The sequence below is a fragment of the Chrysochloris asiatica genome, unplaced genomic scaffold (genome assembly GCF_000296735.1).
Source record: "Chrysochloris asiatica unplaced genomic scaffold, ChrAsi1.0 scaffold00011, whole genome shotgun sequence".
Taxonomy (NCBI): Eukaryota; Metazoa; Chordata; class Mammalia; order Afrosoricida; family Chrysochloridae; genus Chrysochloris; species Chrysochloris asiatica.
In genome coordinates, this window is record NW_006408529.1 from 3,390,762 (window position 1) to 3,412,429 (window position 21,668).

The following is a 21,668-nucleotide window of genomic DNA, read 5'->3' on the forward strand; positions in this document are numbered from 1 at the left end:
ATCAACCAGAAATCCAAGTATCACTTAAAATTTAATTAAGTACAAAATACATACAATTATTCAAATTAATGTTTTAGGGGTCATTGAATAGCTTATGTAAATACATTTCAGTTCCAGAAGGTGAAAGCGCATTAATTTACTTTTGTGCTTATGTTACAACAGGAATTCGGAGTACATGAGGCACATTATATAATGAGTAAACATTTCAACCTTTGTTTCCTTCTTCTTATAATACAGATGCTGACAGAATAGATGGATTAGATGCAGTCTACTTTTTCCTCACTTGGCTGATGTTTTAGAGAATTATAAACCATGAAACTAAATTGAGTGAATGTTGGAAGTTTATTGCAAGCAGCACCTGGGACCAAGAAAAGAGAAAATCGTTTGGTTAAATACATACATATACACATACACACACACACACACACACACACACACATACATATCTGTGGCCATCTAATTGATTCCATTCTACCTCACCAAGAGTAGAACTGCCTCATATGGTTTCCAAGGCTATAAATTTCCAAGGCTATAAACTGCCACTTCTTTCTCTTGCGGTGGCTTTTGGGTTTGAACTACTGACCATTCTGTTAGCAGTCAAGCACTTAACCACTAAAACACCAGGGTTTGTTTTGGTTAAATACAGGATGTATCAATATTACTTAATTGGTTGGATGTTGACACCTTATGTCCATCTAAGTTACACAGAGGGGAGCCAGTGGCTCCATACGATAAACACTGGATTATAAACCACAAAGTCAGAGGTTCAAGTCCACCAGCTGCTCTGAAGGAGAAAGATACGGCTTTCTGCTCCCACAAAGATTTAGAGCCTTTGAAATCCTATGTGCAAGGACAGGAGGATATGAGTTGGAGCAGACCTGAAAGAACCTAACAAGAGGCCACATAGAAGAACACTGGTGTGACCCTCCTTAGTGGTGACTACTCAACAATCATCCATGCAAGGAAAGAAAGAGGTCGTAAGTACTCACTCACCTCTGGTAACCTCAGAAAATTCACTGATATTTTTACTCTATACATAAGCTTTGATTGTTACTATCATTTTATTGCTTTCTTAACAAAAATACTTTTGGCACCCATGCTAAAAATTGTATTCCCCTATCCACTCTAGAGTGGCAGCGGTAGTGAGGTTGACCCAGGATCGGACATTGTTTCGTTCTGCTGTGCATGGGGTCGCTATGAGTCGGTTCCGACTCGATGGCACCTGACAACAACAACAACAACATCTACTATAGCATTCCCATCATTCATCTGCACCCGTTCTGCCCCCATGCTCCTCATGCTTTCCCTTTCTAATAGAATGAGAGGACAATTATTTATTTTTCAAGATGCTCTGTCTAACAAAGGCATCTCATGCAGCGGTTTCCACTGCTCCACCTATGCCAACAGTGGATTTCTTCCTCTAAAGAAAGATCTGGAGGGATATTTTTCCACTATCATTTTTTAAAATAAGAAACATGTCATCTACAATTATGTGATTGTAATTTTTACACCCTGTAAAATCTAACTTTGTACCTTCTATGGTTGATTTCTTAAGAAAAAAATCAATGAAAATGATTTATTTTATACATAAACCTATTCTCCCCCACCACTCAAAACTTATATTGACTTTTGTATCATAGTTCTTAGAAAAGAATAAGGAATTCCTCAAAACAAGTCTTTCAAATACAGAACTGTGGGAAGTAAAAGATCAAAGAACAATAATAAGCAGTCTGAACTAATAAGTCATATTGATCAGTAAGCTGTATATCTTCAGCATCAGTGAATTCACTAATGAGAACCAACAGTGGTTGATCTTGAAATGCTTTGAAACTCTGATAGGCTCACATTGAAAGTAAATGAAACAAAGGACATGCCAAAAACACAATGCAAAAATAATTCTGATAACTTCTACATAACACATTTTTTTTTGTCTTAAGGCCCCAAGTAGATCAAAATGGCTGAGATATTTAAATCATGAATGAGAAAGAATTATTACTGTCTTCTTCTAGTTAATTGTTGTTGTTGTTAAGTACCATCAAGTTGTTTGGCTCTTAGCAACCTTGTAGAGTGTTTCCAAAATAGCTGGTGGATTTGAATTGCTCACCTTTTGGTTCAAACTGACCTTGCCGTCCAGCGCATTATCCTGCAGTGCCATACCAGGACTCTGTATAGGGTTTACATAGCTGTAAATCTTTATGGAAGCAGAAAGCCTCATTTTTCTCCCTCTAAGCAGCTGGTAGATTCAAACTGCTGACCTTGCAGTTAGCAGCCCAGCTCATAATCCACTCCCCTACTAGGTCTCCTTACAAAGTGTTAGAAATATACCTAAAACTCTCCTTTGGTTGACAACTGGTAGTTATGATCTGTTTTTTTGCTACTTGAGTTTCTCTTTCACATTTTTCCTAAATAAAGTTTAGCTTCAATTTTAGTACATATTGAGATGGACTAGTCCATATATTTTTTAATATTTAAATAAACTAGTCTAACTTTTTATTATATTTAAATAGATTAATCTATCTGAATATGTGCTAAAATTGAAACTTAAGTAGCCAAAGAACAGATCATAGCTACCAGCAGACAACCAAAGGAGAATTTTACATATATTTATAGCACTTTGTTAGGAGACATAGTAGCATAGTGGATTAGGAGCTGGACCACTAACTGCAAAGCCAGGTGTTCAAATCCACCAGCTGCTCCGAGGGAGAAAAATGAGGGTTTCTGCTCCCATAAAGATTTGGCCTCAGAAATCCTACACAGGGTTCATTCTATGAATGAGAATCGACTTGGAGTCACACTACTACCACCATAACACTTCATGGATTTCAAGGAATTCACAATTGATTGAAGAAGAGTACTGAAATACACTATACTATTTTAAAAATTATTATTAACATTTGCAAGTCTACACAAATGCAAATTTCATATATAACTTACCATAACTTCCAGTCACATTGGCACATATAACAGCCCCAAAGAAATTTGGAAAATGCTTCTGAATTCTTAAAATAACTTTTTGGCAAGCTATGGTTGGATCTTCTCCACTTCTCATATATTCAACCGCTTGGTAGCTAATTTAAACAGAGGTGAAAGTTTAATTTCACAGAATAAATATTTACTCCAAATTGGGTTACCTCAAGCTAGAAATTAAAAAATACTTAAACTGTCACATTTGAGAGTATATTAATGAACAGAATCAGTAACTTTTACTATAGCATCATCAAAGTAAGTAAGGTTTGATATAATGCTTATCTTTTCAACAAATCCATTCACCCATTAATGTCAGATAAGAAGGATCATTATTTTCTGTTTCGGCTGACCATTATTTTACTGATTCCTGTCACTTGATTTATTACATCCAGAAGCCAGCAAATATAGGGACTATCACCAGCAGCTCCTCAGAAACCCTATCTATACAGGGTAGCTATGAGTCGGAACAGACTTCACAGCACTTAACAACAATAACTATCAAAGGGGAATGCAATCACATATAAAACATCCAGTTGTAAAAATTACATGTTAGTAATTTACTGCTCACAACTTATCCATCTCCTACTATTACCATCAATTATTACAGTTACACTGCTTAGTGACCTTATGTAAATTATTTAGGTAGATCTTAAATATTCTCATCTAATTCAAAGCCTATGATCATTTAATTTAAATGATTGCTGTTAAGTGTCTTCAAGTTAGTTCCAACACATGACAATTCTGTATAGGATCCGAGGAGTAGCTAGCTGGTGGATTTGAACAGCCAACCTTGCATTTAGTAGTCCAGTGCTTACCCTACAGTGCTACACCAGGACTCCAAAATGATAGGTAAACAATCTTTAAGGAAACAAATGTGAATTACATGGCACCCCAAAATTAAAAATTACTATTTTCCCTGATAGTGAAAATATCTTTTCTAAGGTCTCCAAAATTCACAAACACAAGACCCCACACCTTGGTAGGAAGCGCATCAATATATCACCATCTCCCGTGGCTGCAGCTGCTCCTGCGGTATCATCAGCATAAGCTCCTGATCCAGGTATTGGCGAATCTCCTATACGGCTGTGCAAGAGCATCGCAACAATTTTAGGGCAGAAAGTGTAAAAAGTAAATGATTTTATACACTATTTTCAACAATACTGCTATTTCCACTTAGTCCTGATTTTTTTTTTTTTTCAATTGTGACAAAATACAAATAAAATATAATATTTTAACCATTTTAAAGTACACATTGCAGTTACATGTTGTCCATTCACTATGTTGTACAATTATCACCACTTTCTACTTCTAGATGATTATTTTGAAATAATTCCTTCCTTAGAACAAGAAAAGATTTTCATTAGTTTTTACCTGAGGTTTTCACAAACCCACATTAATTCTCTAAGCATTTGATACCAGTCAGTTACCAAGATGGTACAGATTTACAATGACTCTCCTATTATTACCATCTTTTATCATCTAATTGCTAGATTATCTCAACAGTTTCAAAATTGGTTTCCTTCACCTACAATCTATTCCTATTTTCTGTCTAATGTGCCAAACTTTTATCAAGATCTTCCCTTGTACTAAACCTTCAACACTTTTCTACTACTTCCACATAAGATCAAAACTCTTTAAACTGACTTAAAATTACTTGAAACCTGGATCTAATCTCCCCTTGCAGTTTTATCTTCCACCACCTCCCACCCAACGTTTCTTTTTTTTACCAATTGGAGCCATAAATCTAGTTCCTTTGTCTGTTAACTGTAGTGAGCTCAGGGTTCAGTTCTCAGCATCTCTCTACTGGCTTCTAAAACAACCTCAGTGTAAACAGATCCCAATGGCCTTCCCTGAACTCTAAAGCACTGGCTATGAGTCCCTTTCCTTTGACACTTAACCAGTTGCTGTCAAGATGATTCTGACTCATAGTGTGGAACTGTGCTTTATAGGGTTTTCAGTAGAAAATTTTTCAGAAGTAGATTATTATGTCTTTATTCCAAGGTGCCTCTGGTTGTACTCAAACTTACAAAATTTAAGTTAACAGCTGAGCATGTTAACTGTTCGTACCACCAGGAGACTCCCTTTGGCAGTTGTTGTTGTTAGATGCCATCAAGTTGGTTTCAACTCATAGCGACCCCATGCACAACTGAACGAAACACTTCCCTGTCTCGTGCCAACTCCACAATCATCGCTATGTTTCAGCTCATTGCTGATGCCAATGTTCCAATCAATCTCATTGGGGGTCTACCTCTTTTTCTCCTACCCTCCACTTCAACACACATGATATCCTCCAATGACCCGGTCCCTCCTGACAATATGCCTGATGTATGAGAGACGATGCCTGGCTATCCTGACTTCTAAGGAGCACTCTGGCAGTACTTCTTCCAGCACAGATCAATTTGTTCTTTTGACAGTCCATGGTACTTTCAATATTCTCCTCCACCACCAAAACTGAAATGCATTAATTATTCTATGGTCTTCCTTATTCACTGTCCAACTTTCCCATGCATATGAGGCTATTGGAAATACCATGGCTTGGGTTACGTGCACCTTAGTCCTCAAACTGACATATTTGCTCTTCAACACTTTAAAGAGGCTTTATGTAGCAGATGTGCCTAATGTAATATGTCATTTAATTTCTTGATTGATGCTTCCATGAGTGTTGATGGCTAATCCCAGCAAAATTAAGTCTTTGACAACTTCAATCTTTTCTCCACTGATATGGATATTAATTGGTCCAGTGGTGAGGATTTTTGTTTTCTTTACATTGAAGTGCAACCCATAACTGAAGGCTGCAGTTTTTGCTCTTCATCAGTTAAGTATTTTAAGTCCTCTTCACTCTCAGCAATCAGGATTGTATCTTCTGCATATTGCAGGTTGTTAATAAGTCTTCCACTAATCCTGATGCCACATTTTTCTTCATATTACCCAGCTTCTCAGATTATGTGCTCAGCCTAATAGGTATGGTGAAAGAATACAATCCTAGCATACACCTTTCCTAACTTTAAACCATTTAATGTTCCCTTGTTCTATTCAAACAACTGCCTCTTAGTCTATGCACAAGTTCCTCATGAGCACAATTAAGTGTTCTGGAACATTCATTCTCCTCAATGTTGTCCATAACTTGTTATGATCCACAAAATGGAAAGCCTTTGCATAGTTAATAAAGCACAGGCAAACATCTTTCTGGTATTCTCTACTTTTAGTCAGCAATGAAATTCATCGTTCCAGGTCCTCGTCTGAATCCAGTTTGAACTTCTGGAAGTTCCCTGTCAATGTACGGTTGCAAATGTTTCTGAATTATCTTTCACAAAATTTTACTTGCATGTGCTATCACTGATATTATCTGATAATTTCTACATTGTTGGACTACCTCTCTTTGGAATGGGCACAAATATGGCTCTCTTCTAGTCAGTTGGTCAGCTAGTTGTCGTCCAAATTTCTCTGCACAGATGAGTGAGTGTCTCCTGTGCTGCGTCAGTTTGTTGAAAGATTTCAATTTGTATTCCATCAATTCCCGGAGCCTGATTTTTTACCAATGCATTCAATGCAACTTGGACTTTTTCCTTTAGTATCATTACCTATTGATCTTCCTTTAGTATCATTTGGCACTTAGTAGATACAAATATATTTTTTTCCACATTATGTCAGATGAGAAATGAAGGCAATACATTGCAGTTTGCGCTTCCCCATAGTACCTAGCACATACAGTTTTACACTCAATACATATTTGTGAGATTTATTGTACTATAAACACTAACCCAGGTATTTTGAATTTTATACCATTTGTAGATGTGCCAGCAGCAGTATGTCCTGTTTTATGGATTACAACCATGCCTAGAAGTGAAAAAGAAACAAAAATAGAAACAAAAAATTACTGTCAGTACTAACTCTGAAGTTTACCTTTGACATAATCAAATGATCAATAACTGGTGATATAAATATATTCTTTCATTAATTTTAGGTGAAAGCGAATAGGAAACTTGAAAATACTAAAAATTAAATCCAATTGTATAACTGGTGTTTTTAAATAAGCAGGTTTCATAATAGAAAACATCATTTGGCATGAATCCCATAATATTACCTCTTCACACTGCTCAGTTATTTTCAATACCCTTCCAACTATGAATTCTAAAGAAAAATGCTTTAAGACCAGTTGGATATAGCAAGCAATATAAAATTATCATGTGTCAGAACTGACTTGATGACAGTGAGTTTAGTTTGGTTTGGTTTAAAATGGCTAAATTTTAACAATGAATATTGTGTAGAAGTCAAGTTACCAATAGTATCATGACCGTAATTATTTCCTTTTTCTTGATAGGTAGGATCATCTTGTTTTAAGATGCTGTGTGGCTTGGGTTTGTAGGGCCCACAATATTTTGAAGAATCTGGTATAACGTCCTGTAAATAAGATGCAAGTTTTATTTTTTTAAAAAGACACTATTTAAAAAATTAGCAAATAGGGCAGCCAATAAACATATGAAGAAATGTTCCCGATCACTAGCCATCACTAGCCATTAGAGAGATGCAAATCAAAACAACAATGAGATATCATCTCACACCAGCAGTAACAGCAAAGATCAAAAAGTAGAGGACAATAAATGCTGGTGGGGATGTGGTGAGACTGGGATGCTCCTGCATTGCTGGCGGGATTACAAAATAGTCCAACCTCTCTGGGAAGCAATATGGCGCATCCTCAGAAGGTTGGAAATAGAAATACCTTATGATCCAGCAATTCTTCTACTTAGTATTTACCCACAAGAAATACGAGCCATAACACGAGTAGATATATGCACACCAATGTTCAAAGCAGCACTATTTACAATAGCAAAAAGATGGAGATAGCTTCAGGGACCATCAACTGAAAAATGGAAAAACAAACTGTGGTACATACACACAATGGAATACTATGCTACCCTCAAGAATAACAAGGAAGCTGTAAGCCACTACATAATATGGATGAACCTTGAGGACATTATATTGAGTGAAATTAGTCAGTCACAAAGGAGAAATACTGAATAGGACCACTACTGTAAAAGACTAAGAAAAATAACCCATACTAAAGGGGTCAGGGGAGAATCTTTGCTGGTTACTGGGATGTGGGGAGTGGGGTGAAGGAAGGGTTCGGGGGAAGGTGAAGCACAGGGTAGGGAATAGACACAGGATAGTTTGGGTGGTGGGGAGGGGGACAATACACGAGAAGGGGAAGGGAATGGAAGAACAAGGCACATGGGAGAATAGTTAAGCAGGTCTATATGGGCTAAGTGGTAAATAATGATATATGCACAACCTTGGAACAACAGGGCTCTGGAATACAGGAATTGAGACATGGTTGGAATGGGCAAAAGGGAAGAAATAATGTTAAGATGCTTGGCTGTCTTTTGAATCTTGGTTCCCCCTGGATACCATTATAAAATAGACAGTTGAGGGGGAGAGAAAAGAATAGCCAGAAATATCACCATAGAAACCTTGTAAGTCTGCCTTCTGCCTATAACTAATTGGAAAACCTAAAAGTGAGCTACAATGTGCCCAATGAAGGAGGCTTCCTGCGGAGCCTCTACATTGCATAAGACCATAGGTGGAATCCTGAACCCCATCCAGAATCTTCTGAGGTGGGAAATTTCCACTTGAAAGGACAAGCAGACCAGCATGGAGTGGCTAGAAGAACAGAAGATACTTCTTGAAAGAAAGGCTGACATAAAAAAATACAAAACAATAATAATGGCAGTCTGAGTGACTACTATATGAACAAGCAAGTTGCCCGCCCAGGAGACATCAAGGCAATCGGTAGGGTCCCCTCAGGAGAAACTCCCTTCCAAGGCTAAGACTCAGTGGGAATACACAAGCAGATACGTGCTCTGACTGGTGACCAAGCTGGCCACTGATAGGGGAAGTGAGGGCAAAACTGAGAGCTAAGTCCAACAATGTTCACTCCTGTGAACCCAGGGGGAGACCTGGTGGGCCAGCAGTTTGGCAAGACCTGAGGACTCCTGGGCCCATAGTCAATGACATAGCCACAGAGGACTAGAGTGGAGAGTGAAGCATCCAACTGATAAGACAAAAGGGCATATGCACAAGAACACCCACATTCACAGATAATACCCACTTGACCTGGCTTCAATGGCCTCAACTAAAAGAAGAGAGGAGTAAAAAAAATAGTAATCTGATACAATTTGATGAAATTGACCTACACCTATAGATGCAGTAGCTCAAAAGAGGGAACAAATCTTTACAGCGAGGATCATTCCCAACCCCTCAATACACAGGATAGACAGGGATAGTAACTTGGACATTGGCTACCCAAAATGGAGGGTCTATAAAGGCAAGAAGTGACTGGCTTACAAGCTTTCAAGAGGGAGCCTAGATCCAGAAGGCGTGAGGAAGGTAGAATCTCCACTGAGTAGTATCCAATCTGTCTGGGCGGGGCTGATCAGAGGAGGTGGGGATAGCACTCATGTGGTACAATAGTGAATAATTATTATCAGGACTGACTTTGAGGGTTGGAAATGTAAAGGTAGACATTCTGTAGCAAAAGTAGGGAAGTAGTTGACTTTGTTGGTCTGCGGGGGTCCCTGGGACCATCAAGGGAGAAGAGCGGAGAGCGGGACGCTACCCAGAGAAACAGTAATGCCAGAGATGGAGGCAGAGATGATGATGTGGAGAGATGGAGCAACTGGGGACTTTACACCCAGAGTGGGAGAGAAGCTGTGTGCTGATGACTGGGGAGCATGCTTGTAGGGTATATCCTTTGGTTGGTTGATGATGCATGGAGGGGACTGTAACCATGGCAATGAAATGATATACAATATGATGAATGTAAAGCTAATGTTCTCCCATGTAAACTATCACATAATTCAAAATAAAAGTTAAAAAAAAAGTTAGCAAGTAGTTATATACAATCATCAAACACTAGCAGTTAACCAAAAAGAGCATTTGGTAACTGAAAGATAAGAATTAAAACATGACTTAGGTTTTTTTAGGTGAAGAGATGGATGTAATTTTATACTGGTCTCAGAATTACATAATATGGGTTAGACATCTATGTCATATAGATTAGATCTGATCTTTTATCTATCTAAAATTCTCAGTATACTGACAGATATAAATGAAGACTTTTAATTAGCTATTAATCCTCATACACAATTTGACCTTCAAATTTCTGAATTTGTTCAGTGGCCAAATTAGAGGTCTTAAATTTAAACCAAATCCTGTTTTAAAACAATTTTTTCTTCTCCAAAGTTAGGCTAGTGAACATATTGTGATACTTAAAATGTGTTTATACAGTTTAAAAAAGGTCAAGAAAGTAATCCAAGCCCATAAATTTAGTTGTATATATTAGGTTGGTTTTAAAGTAAGAGACCTAGACACATACATGCCTTAAAGATTAGAGCCCCAGCTGTCTCTTCTAACCTAGTATTATGAGTTATCTGCTTTTAATACTAAGCCCAGGTAACTAGGATTTAGCAAAGTAACAGATGTGAGATGAATATCCCTTAAGGAAGGACTCTGAATGGTAAAGGGAAACTGATTTAGGCTAAAAGTTCCACTGGTTCAAAGGCAAATTATCCCACAAGTAGTATACCAGACGTTATGCTACTATAAATTGTCAAGTCAAATAAGGGCACGATTTTGGGTATATGTTACACAGATAAGAAATATTACAAACTAATTGTTTTCAAAGTTTGATGTTCTTAGAGTTGGAATCTTTTGGTTATAAGGATTACAAGCAAAGTAGTTCTAATTGTAGGCACTGCCCTCATCCCATAGTAGAACATCACAGAAAAATTTGCCAGAGATCAGTAGTTATGCATCTTGTATGCATATTAAATTTAGTTAAGGAGTTTTCAAATAAACCTGTGCTCAGAGAGCTAATTCAAACCACTGATTCTAATGAGCAGCCAGGATGCTAACCAGCACTCCATACAGTATGTAGACAAAGCAAGCACAGGAGACATCATTAATATACTTTAAAGACTTACTTTAGAAAGTTAAATGTCTAACACACATACCCTCCAATAATTTGGCTGGCAATTTCGAGCAAGCCAAGCTGCATGAAGAGCTTGAGAAGTACTGGTAGATAAATCTTCATTGATAAATCCCATGCTTTCCGCAAATTTAGTGGCTGGATGATTGTTTAAAAAAATAATAATAATAATCAATCAAGTATTCCTTTAAAATAAAGCATTTACATGGGAGGTACTGTCACTTAAGCTAAAACCACTGCTGTTGATTCTGACCCATAGACACCCATCCTAGAGAGTAAAACTACCCCAGAACATTTCAAAAACTGTAAATCTTGCCTTGTCTTTCTCCCACAGAACAACTGGTGGGTTAAACTGGTTTGCTGCCAAGTACTTTAAGCCTTGTGCCATTAGGGATCCAACTGTTACTTAACAGAGATGCAATTACCCATGGGGTACACAAAGACATTCAAAGGAGTCATGGTGAGGTGCTGTAGGATAATGTACTGATAGTAAGGTCAGTTTGACCTTACCATGCCTCAGAAACCCTATACAGGGTCACTATGGGTCTGAAACAACTCCGATGGCACTTAACAACAAAAACAACAAAATGCTGAGAATAAAAGATAGAAGCAAGTCAATTTTCATATATACTCTTTCCTAAAACTGGTCTGACAGTTTTCCTTTTCTGCTCTTTCACTTCACAAAAGGAATGACAATCCTCTTACCAGCACAAAATTTTACTGCTTTAATAAGGGTGTAAGGCCTCAAGATGTAAACTCATTGAGACACCAAACAAAAGAACAACTGGACTTCAATGAATGGGTGAAAAATTCTGTTGCTTCTCAGATAATTCTGTACTTGAAACAAATTAAAAGAAGTCTACTGGAGTTGTCAGCTAACAAACCATTTAAAATAATTTTGGTTATAGATCACTGCAAGATTTTTGGTATATAATTTATAAGGAATTCAAATAATGAAATGACACTTTCATGGCAAATCTCCTTCAATTCTCAGCTTTTTAGATTAACATGCTCCTTGGGTCTTACACCTACAAGGTGTAACGTTGTTGTTGTTTAGTGCTGTTGATTCAGTTCTGACTCACAGCGACACTGTACAGGTTTACAAGGAGTGGCTGGAAAGTTTCAACTGCCGACCTTACAGTTCAAACCAACCTTTATAGGAAGACAGTAAATGCTGAATCCTGTTTTGGTCTAGGAATTACTCATCTATGAATAATGAACTATTTAAAAACATCCCATTGTAATAGCCAAAAAGGTGAGATTTAGAAATTAAGTAAGTTATCCAAAGTTAAGGAGCTCTGGTAGCGTAGTGGTTACGAATCGGGTTGCGAACCTTAAGGTCAGCAGTTCGAAACTACCAGCCGCTCCGCGGGAGAATGATGAGGCTTTCTACTCCCGTAAAGATTTACACCCTCGGAAACCCTGTACAGGGTCGCTATGGGTCGGAACCGACTCAACGGCACTTAACAACAACAACATCCAAAGTTAAATAGATTTTAAACATAATAGCTGGAATTCAAAGTTAGGAATCCACATAAAATAGTAAATAAAAGAAGACCTATTTCTCATAGTAAAGATAATTGAAAAAAGCCAGAAAAATTTTCATTATAGTTAGAATATACCTGACTCTCCTACTAAAAGTGTGTGTGTTGTGTATTCCAGTACTTTTCGAGCCACACCAATAGCGTTTTTAATTCGTCTAAGAGCTCCTACTGCTCCTACATCCATAGTAGTGCTGCAAGAGAAAAAAAAATGCAGTAGTAAATAAAAAGGTAATTTCACAGGTTCAAAGAATTAAAACAATGTATACTGCTTTTCTCCAAGCAAGTATTTCATAGAATAAATTCCACCATCTTGGCACAGAAGAGGCAGAACATCTGTGAAGTTTATACAAATTCCCACAGCCAGAAAAAATTAAGGAACAAATAGAAAATCACTTTACCATATATCCCATCAGCACCAAAATTCTCAGTCCTTTCTACTTTATTGAAAGAGGCCTAGAGGCTTCAGGTCAGGCACCACACAGCATTTAAAGATAATGGCATATTTTTTAGCTTTCAGTTCGTCTTTCTTTTCAAATATTATTATTCATTGAAAGAAGAAAAGTTGTGTTTGGAAAGGCTGAGTACAGAAAGCTAGGGGTTTTGTCCTATGACAAAAGTCATATATTCTACCTACATTTAGCTCTTGACTGAAGAAAGCAACTGTGACTGTAACTCCACGTGAAACAAACGTACAGAGATAAATAGGTCCTAAAAAGCATTCTTACCCATCCATGATCATAGCATCCAATGTGGTTTCTCCAAATTCATCAGGACTTCCTCCAAAGCCTACAGTGCCATCACACTGCTCCTTCTCACATACAGCACAGCCACTCTCAACTGCATCCAGGCTAGAACCTCCAGATGCTAATGTCCTCCAGGCTGGTAATCAATCACAAGAGTGCTTGTTTACTTACATATATATTTTTTTCAATGCCAAATGCATACATATTTTGATAATTCTCTTTTGTTTTTCAAGCATGTTCTAAATTTAAGCTATGTTTTTAACAAAGTAATTTATTAAATGCTATAATGGAGTCAGAGAGATATGTTGTTGTTGCTAAGTGCCACCCAGTCGGTTCTGACTCCTAGCAACCTCAAGCAAAACAGAATGGAACACTGCGTGACTCTGAGCCATTCTCACAATTGCTGCTACATTTGAACCCATTGCTACTGCTACTGTGTCAATCCATCTCCTTGAGGAGTCTTCCTCTTTTTCACTGATCCTCTACTTTACCAAGCATGATATCCTTCCCCAGGGACTGGTCCCTCCTGATAACATGTCCCAAGTATGAGGGGTGAAGTCTCATCATCCTGGCTTCTAAGGAATACTCTTCCAACACAGATTTGTTGGTTCTTCTGGCTGTCCATGATACTTTCAATATTCTTCTGCAACACCATAATTCAAATGTGTTGATTCTTCTCAGGTCTTCCTTAGTCTAACTTCCTTGTTCAACTTTCACATGCATGAGATGATTGAAAATACCACAGCTTGGGTCAGGTGCATCTTAGTCCTTAAACTGACATGTTTGCTATTAAACACTTTTAAGAGGTTTTATTTTGCAGCAGATTTGCCTAATGCTATACATTGTTTGATTTCTTGATTGCTGCTTCCATCGGTGCTGATTGTGGATCCAAGTAAGATGAATTCCAAGCAAAGAGATATATAAATTCAATTATTTACTACAAAGAATTAAGACTATTGATACTACTAAACAAACATACACAAAAAAGTCCACTGCCACAGAGCTCATTTTGACTCACAGCAACTATGTAAGCTAGAACACAACTGCCCATAGGGTTTCCAAGGCAGTTAATCTTTGAAAGCAGACTTCCACATCTTTCTATAGAAGAAACATAAGGTTTGAACCACTGACCCTTCAGTTAACAGCAGAGGGCCACTGGGCTACGAGGGATCCATTACTGCTACCAAGTGAGGGCTTTTTCACATACTAATACCTCTTTCTTTTGGGAATGTAAGAAAAGAAAGAAATAAGTATCCCCTCCTTTAATTTTGAAAGATACAACAGAAAAGACTAAAATGCAGTCAAATTGAAAATAAATTGAATTATTGTTTTTGTTTCTTCTGCATCATTATAGTGCTGTTGTTAAGTGCCAGGGAGTAGGTTCCAACTCACAATGACCTTATACAGGGTTTCCATAGAGTACCTGGTGAGTTTGAACTGCCGACCTTGTGGTTCAAACCAATCTGTTGTCTAGTGCTTATCCTACACTGCCACTACTAATACGTTATTAAGGGAATGCCTATTCACAGCAACTCTCAACAGCAATGCTGTTAAGTGCCATTTCCAAGGGGCAGCTAGTGACTTTGAATTGCAAACCTTGTGGTCCCAAGTCCAGGGCTAATCCTACAGCACCACACCAGGAATCCATTCAATAACAATATATAACATCAAAGATTTACAACACAGGCTTCATATTAGTTAACTGTTTAATCTTCACAATAGCTCTTGAGACTGATCTCATTTTTAAAGACTAAAATAAGAGACTAGAGTTAGGAAACTTATCCAACAGCCAAAGGCATATGGGTCAAAGCCATAATTCAAGTAGTCATTTTGACTCCATAACACTTCTATTTTTTTAAATTCTACTTTGCAGATTCTGAAGAGCCCAAGCACATTGAAAAAAAGGGGAGGTGGGAGGAATGTTCTCCCGCGGGCAATTTTTTTATTCATAAAAACAGATGTCATTGACGGGATCTGAAATTACTCCTGTAGTTCTTTGTCTCAAAGCCAAGAAACAGGTACAACATAATATGAAAATGCCAATATAGTCAGGGAAGACTTTCCGGAAGAAGTGATACCTTTAACTTAGCTGCAAATCAGAATCACTTGGAAATCTTTAAATAATAGACACTGGCTCTCTAACAGTTAAATAAAAATCCCAGGAGAGGGCAGCCAGGCATAGATATTTTTGAGAAGCTCAACAGGTGACTATGTAGAGCTAAGGTCAGAACTTCTTTCTTAGCTGCATGTTTTAAAGTCAACATGGAGTTGGGCAGGTTAAGGCTTGGAAGAACATTGCACATAGCAAACAGGTCAACATGTGGCAAAAAAATTGATGGGAACAAGAGCATGCTTTGGGAAGTTACTAGTAGTTTAGTAGACTACCAGGTACTTGAGAGAAATGAGAGGTTAAATAGGAGTTGTTGTTGTTAAGTACTGTGGAGTTGGTTCCGACTCACAGCGACCCTGCACAGGATTTCCGAGGCTGTAAATCTTTACGGGAGCAGAAAGCCTCATCTTTCTCCCGCGGAACCGCTGGTAGTTTCTAACTGCTGACCTTGAGGTTGGCAGCCTGACTCTTAACCATTACGCTACTGGATGCCAGGCAAAAGGAGTCCTGGTGTGGTGCTGTGGGTTAATGCACTGAACCACAAGGTCGGTTTGAACCGCAAGGTCAGCGGTTCAAGCTCACCAGCCCCTCCTGGGAAACCGTATACAGGGTCGCTATGGGTCGAAACAGACTCCACGGCAATGAACAACTACAACAGGCAAAAGAAAGTGCATGGACCATTACAACTGTAAGCCGAAAGGTGGGAGCTGTTTAGGGTCTGCAAAAGGGTACAAATTAGTACGGGGGCTTGAATACTGTTTAAGTTCCATGGAGTCGATTCCAACTCATAGAGACCCTGCATAGGGTTTCCAAGGAATAGCGGGTGGGTTTGAACTGCCAATCTTGTGGTTTTAAGTCCAATGCCTATAGTGCCACACCAGGAGTCCAATAGGGGGTTGTTGTTGTTAAGTGCTGGTCGCGTAGATTCCGACCCATAGCGCCCCTGTATAAGGTTTCCAAAGAGCAGCCGGATCCTAAAAGATTTAGGTCTAAAATGCAGCAGAGGCCATGAGAATGTTGTAAGGGGTCAAATGAGAGAGATGCAGGAGGGGCTAGAAGGTGAGATTGCTGCAGATCCGGTGCTTACTCGCTTTCCAGGCCCCCACAATCAGAGGAGCCAGCCGGCCAACCTCCTCCCCTAGGTGAGCCATGCTGTGCAGCCATCCCACCCGGCCACCGCCAGCACCTGCATCAGTTGCATTCTGAAAAGGCCAAGTGTTGAGGACCAGTGGCAGAGGACTGGAGCTGCCTACGTGAGCCGGGGCGAGCAGAAGCACAAATAGCAGAGGCAGGTTCGACTTCCGCGCCATGGCTGCACGCCGGGAAGGGCAACTCTGGGCAGTCCGCAAAGAGACGCAAGGACAGGCGCGGGTGTAAGGTCACAGGACAGTAACCGGATATGGTCCGACTCCAAGGCTCGCCGAACTCCAGATCCCCAGCGCCACGCCCACCTGGTGGTGACGCCCACTGTATTTAGGCTCTGTCAGGGTTTCCTCAACTCTCGCGAGATGTGGGCTCCTGGGACTTCGGAGCTGTCTGTTTCACTGTGCTTGGGCGCTTGTTGAGACGCCCTGTTGTACTGCTTTGTTGTTGTTGTTGTTGTTAAGTGCCATCGAGTCGGGTCCGACCCATAGCGACCCTGTACAGGGTTTCCAAGGGTGAAAATCTTTACGGGAGTAGAAAGCCTCATCTTTCTCCCGCGGAGCGGCTGGTACTGCTTAAGTGCTGTTAAGTCTGGTCCAACCCATAGAGACCCTATAGAGGGTTTCCAAGGAGCTACTAGTGAGCTTGAACACCAACCTTGCAGTTCACCGATTGTGCAGTCTCGCGCATTAACCCATAGCGCCGCACCAGGACGAGCTAAATTATTGCCTTCTCATAATGTGTTGTCCTTAGGGACGGTTGAATCAACTCCTAGCGACCCTGTGCACAACAGAAAGATAAACTGTCGAGTCCTAAGCAATCTTCACATTGTTAACGTTTGAGGCCTGCTCCTTTAATGAAGGTTGTTGTTAAGTGCCCGCGAGTTGGTAACGACTCACAGTGACCCTGAATAAGGTTTCCAGGGAACGGCTGGTAAACTTAAACTGCAGACCTTGCGGCTCAAAGCGACCTTGCAGTCTAGAGCATTAACCCACAATGCCACACCAGGACTCCTTACTGAAGGTTGTTGTTGTTATGTGCTCTGGAGTGGGTTACGAGTCATAGCGACCCTGTACAGGGTTTCTGAGGCTGTAAATCTTTACGGGAGCAGAAAGCCTCATCTTTCTCCCCGGAAACATCTGGTAGTTTTGAACTGTTGACCCTGAGGTTAGCAGCCCGATTCGTAAACACTATGCTACAAGAGCTCCTTACTGAAGGTTGTTGTTGTTAAGTGCCAGCGAGTCCATTCCGACCCATAGCGACCTTGTATAGGGTTTCCAAGGAACAGCTAGTGTGCTTCAACTACCGACCTTACAGTTCCAACAGCTTTGCAGTCTGACGCATTAACCCACAGCGCCAAGTACTGAAGGTAGAACTAGTTTAATGAAAAATGAGTGTAAAACCACGAGCAACCCTGTGTTGAATAACCCTAGGAACCTTAGATAATGGTTGTGTACCATTTGCTTATTTTCACTTATATTATATTTGCTTGAAAGTTCAAGGTGAAAAGTTTGCCAAACTCAAAAAATGTACTTTCTGGGATTCCTGGCCACAGAGATCCTGGAATGGCTGTAGATAATCGATGATGAGTGCTTGCGCACAACTAGATGCATTTTAGATTCTTCCACTCACAGTCTTTTTGTAGGACGTCCTTTACTTAAATCCATGAGCTGGTTAGAGAAGCAGAAACTGTCCAGGGAAGCAAAACTCACCCTGCCCACAGCTCAATGAAGTGCACACTCTGCACCTCCCGGGCAAGAATGCTGCATCCATTCTTTTATGAACACACTCTACCTCTGTGCCTAGCTCCATTAAGTGCTAAATAAATGTTTGAAAAAGGAGGAAAGGAGACTTGACATGCTTGATAGAAGCTGCTCGTTTTAATAGTTCCATTGCTGGGCAGATGTGAGAGCCAACAATCCCTTTGGGGCTCTGGAATTCCTGGCCGTGCTGCCAAAGTAAATTGAGTAATTGTAAAGGACATCTATCAATATATACAAATTTAAAAAATATGAGCTAGATGTGAGGATTAATAAACTTTTAAGATTCTTATGGGTATGAAATTAAATACATAATTTAAAAAGCGTGCAATAGTTTGAAGAATTACTCTAAGGCTTGGAAGTGCTATTAAAAAGTTAGTGTAATTGAAAAGAAGTGTGATAAATTTCTACTATGGGCATTTGGAAAAGGAAAAAGTCATTTGTGCTGGACTTTTCAGGATAAGCTAATATAAGGTGATGTTTGAAAGACAGGCCAAACAAATCTCATGTTACTTTGAGCAATCTTTTCATGTTACTTTCAGATTTTCAATTGGCGATAAATATAACTGATTCCCTTATGTTTTATTTTAAGGTGAATTTAAATTAAAAGTATATATCTTAATTAGGAAGTGGCGATTGTGTGCTATCTGGGGTTTCTGAAACTGTAAATCTTTTAGGGGAACAGAAAACCTCATCTTTATCCTGATGAGAGGCTAGTGGATTTGAATTGCTTCCCTTAGTAGCCCAACACCTGTAACCCACTACACCACCAGAGCTTTTCAATTACAAAGTTGTTGTTGTTGTTGTTGTTGTTAGGTGCCATCAAGTCGGTACTGTCTCATAGCGACCCTATGCACAGCAGAATGAAACACTGCCCGATCCTGAGCCAACCTCACTACCGTTGCCATGCTTAAGTCCATCGATACTGCCACTTGGCCAAACCATCTCGTTGGGGGTCTCCCTCTTTTTCTCTGACCCTCCACCTTACCAAACATGGTATCCTTCTCCAGCGACTGGTCCCTCCTGACAATATGTCCAAAGTATGAGAGACGAAGCCTGGCCATCGTGACCTCCAAGGAGCACTCTGGATGCACTTCTTCTGACACAGATCTGTTGGTTCTTTTGGCAGCCCGTGGCACTTTCAATATTCTCCTCTAACACCACAACTCAAAAGCATCAATTTTTCTATGGTCTTCCTTATTCACTGTCCAGCTTTCACTTGAATATGAGGTTATTGAAAATACCATGGCTTGGGTCAAGCACACCTTAGTCCTCAAGCTGACATCCTTGCTCTTCAACACTTTAAAAAGGTCTTGTGCAGCAGATTTGTCTATTGCAATATGTTGTTTGATTTCTTGACTGCTGCTTTGAGTGTTAATAGTTGATCCAAAAAGAATGAAGTCCTTGACAACTTCAATCTTTTCTCCATTGATATGAATGTTGGTTATGGGTTCCGTGGTGAGGATTTTTGTTTACTTTACATTAAGATGTAATCCATACCAAAGGCTGTGCTCTTTGATCTTCATCAGTAAATATTTTACTTCCTCTTCACTTTCAGCAAGCAAGGTTGTATCATCTGCATATCGCAGGTTGTTAATGAGTCTTCCTCCAATCCTGATGCCACATTTTTCCTCATAGAACCCAGCTTCTCGGATGATTTGCTCAGCATACAGGTTGAATAAGGATGGTGAGAGTTTAAAAACAAAAAATGTTCAAAAAATCCACTGTTTTCATTCTCTTAAATTATTAATTATATATAACAGAAATATGTGGTATTATTGATAAATCAAGAGAACTGCAACTTTTAAAAAAACATTATTTTAATTTAAATTTAGAATGCATCACTTAATTTTCTTTCATAAAAATTTTGTGTTTCTTAATATAATTTATTACCATCAATAAAACAGGCATCTTCTGAAAACCAGGATTTAAAAATTTAATTCATATAACCTTTTTGAGCTATAATTTCCCCATCTTTAAAATGGAGACAAAAATAGTGTTTATCTAACAAATTTGTTTATCTACAGCGTAGTGGTTACGAATCGGGCTGCGAACCTTAAGGTCAGCCGTTCGAAACTACCAGCCGCTCTGCGGGAGAAAGATGAGGCTTTCTACTCCCGTAAGGATTTACACCCTCGGAAACCCTGTACAGGGTCGCTATGGGTCGGAACCGACTCGACGGCACTTAACAACAACAACAACAACCAAATTTTGGTGAATGTGAAAGAAATGTAAGAATATATTTGAAAGGAGTATATTACTGTACAAATTAAATAAAATTCTGTTGTTTTAACATTTGGGGTCTTAGTGTGGTACTGTAAGAAGCACTGGACTGCTAACCTAAAGGCCAGAGGTTCAAAAACCCACCAGACACTCTTTGGAAGTCCTTTTGTTGTTGTTAAGTGCCATCAGGTCGGTTTCAACTCATAGTGACCCTGTAATACGGTTTACAAAGAGCAGCTGGTGGGTGTGAACAGCCAACCTTGTGGTTCTCGGTCCACAGGTTCACTAAGAGTGGAACCGACTTGATGGCACTTAATAATAACAACAACAACTGACACTTACCTAGCAGTGTCATCGTTTGATTAATATTAACAGATCTTCCTTCTAGTCATATGGCTATTATCCTATCAAGACATATCTTGACATGTTCATTTTGATGACGAATGCGATGCTATTCCTCTTCAGTTTGTCATTCCCCACATAGCAAACCATGTGATTGTCAGATTCAAAATGGCCAATAGCAGTCCATTTCAGCTCACTAATGCCTAGGACATCAGTGTTTATGCATTCCATTTCATTTTTGACAGTTTCCAATTTTCCTAGATTCATACTTTGTACATGCCATATTCTCATTAATAATGCATATATACAGCTGTTTCTCTTCATTTTGAGTTGTGCCCTAACAGCAAATGAAGGTCCCCAGTGTTTTACTCAATTTGTGTCATCACAGCCAACTCTACTTTGAAGAGGCAGCTCTTCCCCAGTCACATTCTGAGAACCTTCCAGCCGGAGGGGCTCATATTCCAGCATTATATCTGACAATATTCTGGTGCTCTGCATCGTGTTTAAATATTCAGTATTCTGGTGCTGACCGTGTTCCCCTGCTATTCATAAGGTTTTCAGTGACTTAATATTCAGAAGTAGTCTGTCTCTCATTCTTCCTAGTCTGTATTTGTATGAATCTTGACTGAAAGCAGAGAATTCCAGAAAGATGTTTACCTGTGCTTTATTGACTACTCAAGAAGCTCTGGTAGCATAGTGGTTACAAATCGGGATGCAAACCTCAAGGTCAGTAGTTCAAAACTACCAGCTGTTCCATGGGAGAAAGATGGAACAGTGGTTCCATCGTGCTGCGAACCTTAAGGTCAGCGGTTCGGAACTACCAGCCGCTCCGCGGGAGAAAGATGAGGCTTT

At 39.3% G+C, this 21,668-nt stretch overlaps 1 protein-coding gene across 2 annotated transcripts; it reads right to left on the bottom strand.

Moving 5' to 3' along the window:
• Nucleotides 1-257: 257 nt before the first annotated feature.
• AGA (aspartylglucosaminidase) lies at nucleotides 258-16,658 on the bottom strand. 2 transcript variants are annotated; one of them, XM_006834419.1, is made up of 9 exons: nucleotides 16,535-16,658; nucleotides 13,221-13,374; nucleotides 12,574-12,686; nucleotides 10,977-11,089; nucleotides 7,248-7,368; nucleotides 6,751-6,804; nucleotides 3,943-4,042; nucleotides 2,935-3,068; nucleotides 258-358 (listed from the first exon to the last, which is right to left on the bottom strand). In XM_006834419.1, exons 1-9 carry the CDS (start codon nucleotides 16,656-16,658, stop codon nucleotides 258-260), a joined length of 1,014 nt encoding a protein of 337 aa, XP_006834482.1. The 2 variants fall into 2 exon arrangements, with proteins under 2 accessions (XP_006834482.1, XP_006834481.1); XM_006834418.1 differs by having other exon boundaries at nucleotides 3,943-4,050; nucleotides 6,729-6,804.
• Nucleotides 16,659-21,668: the final 5,010 nt, after the last annotated feature.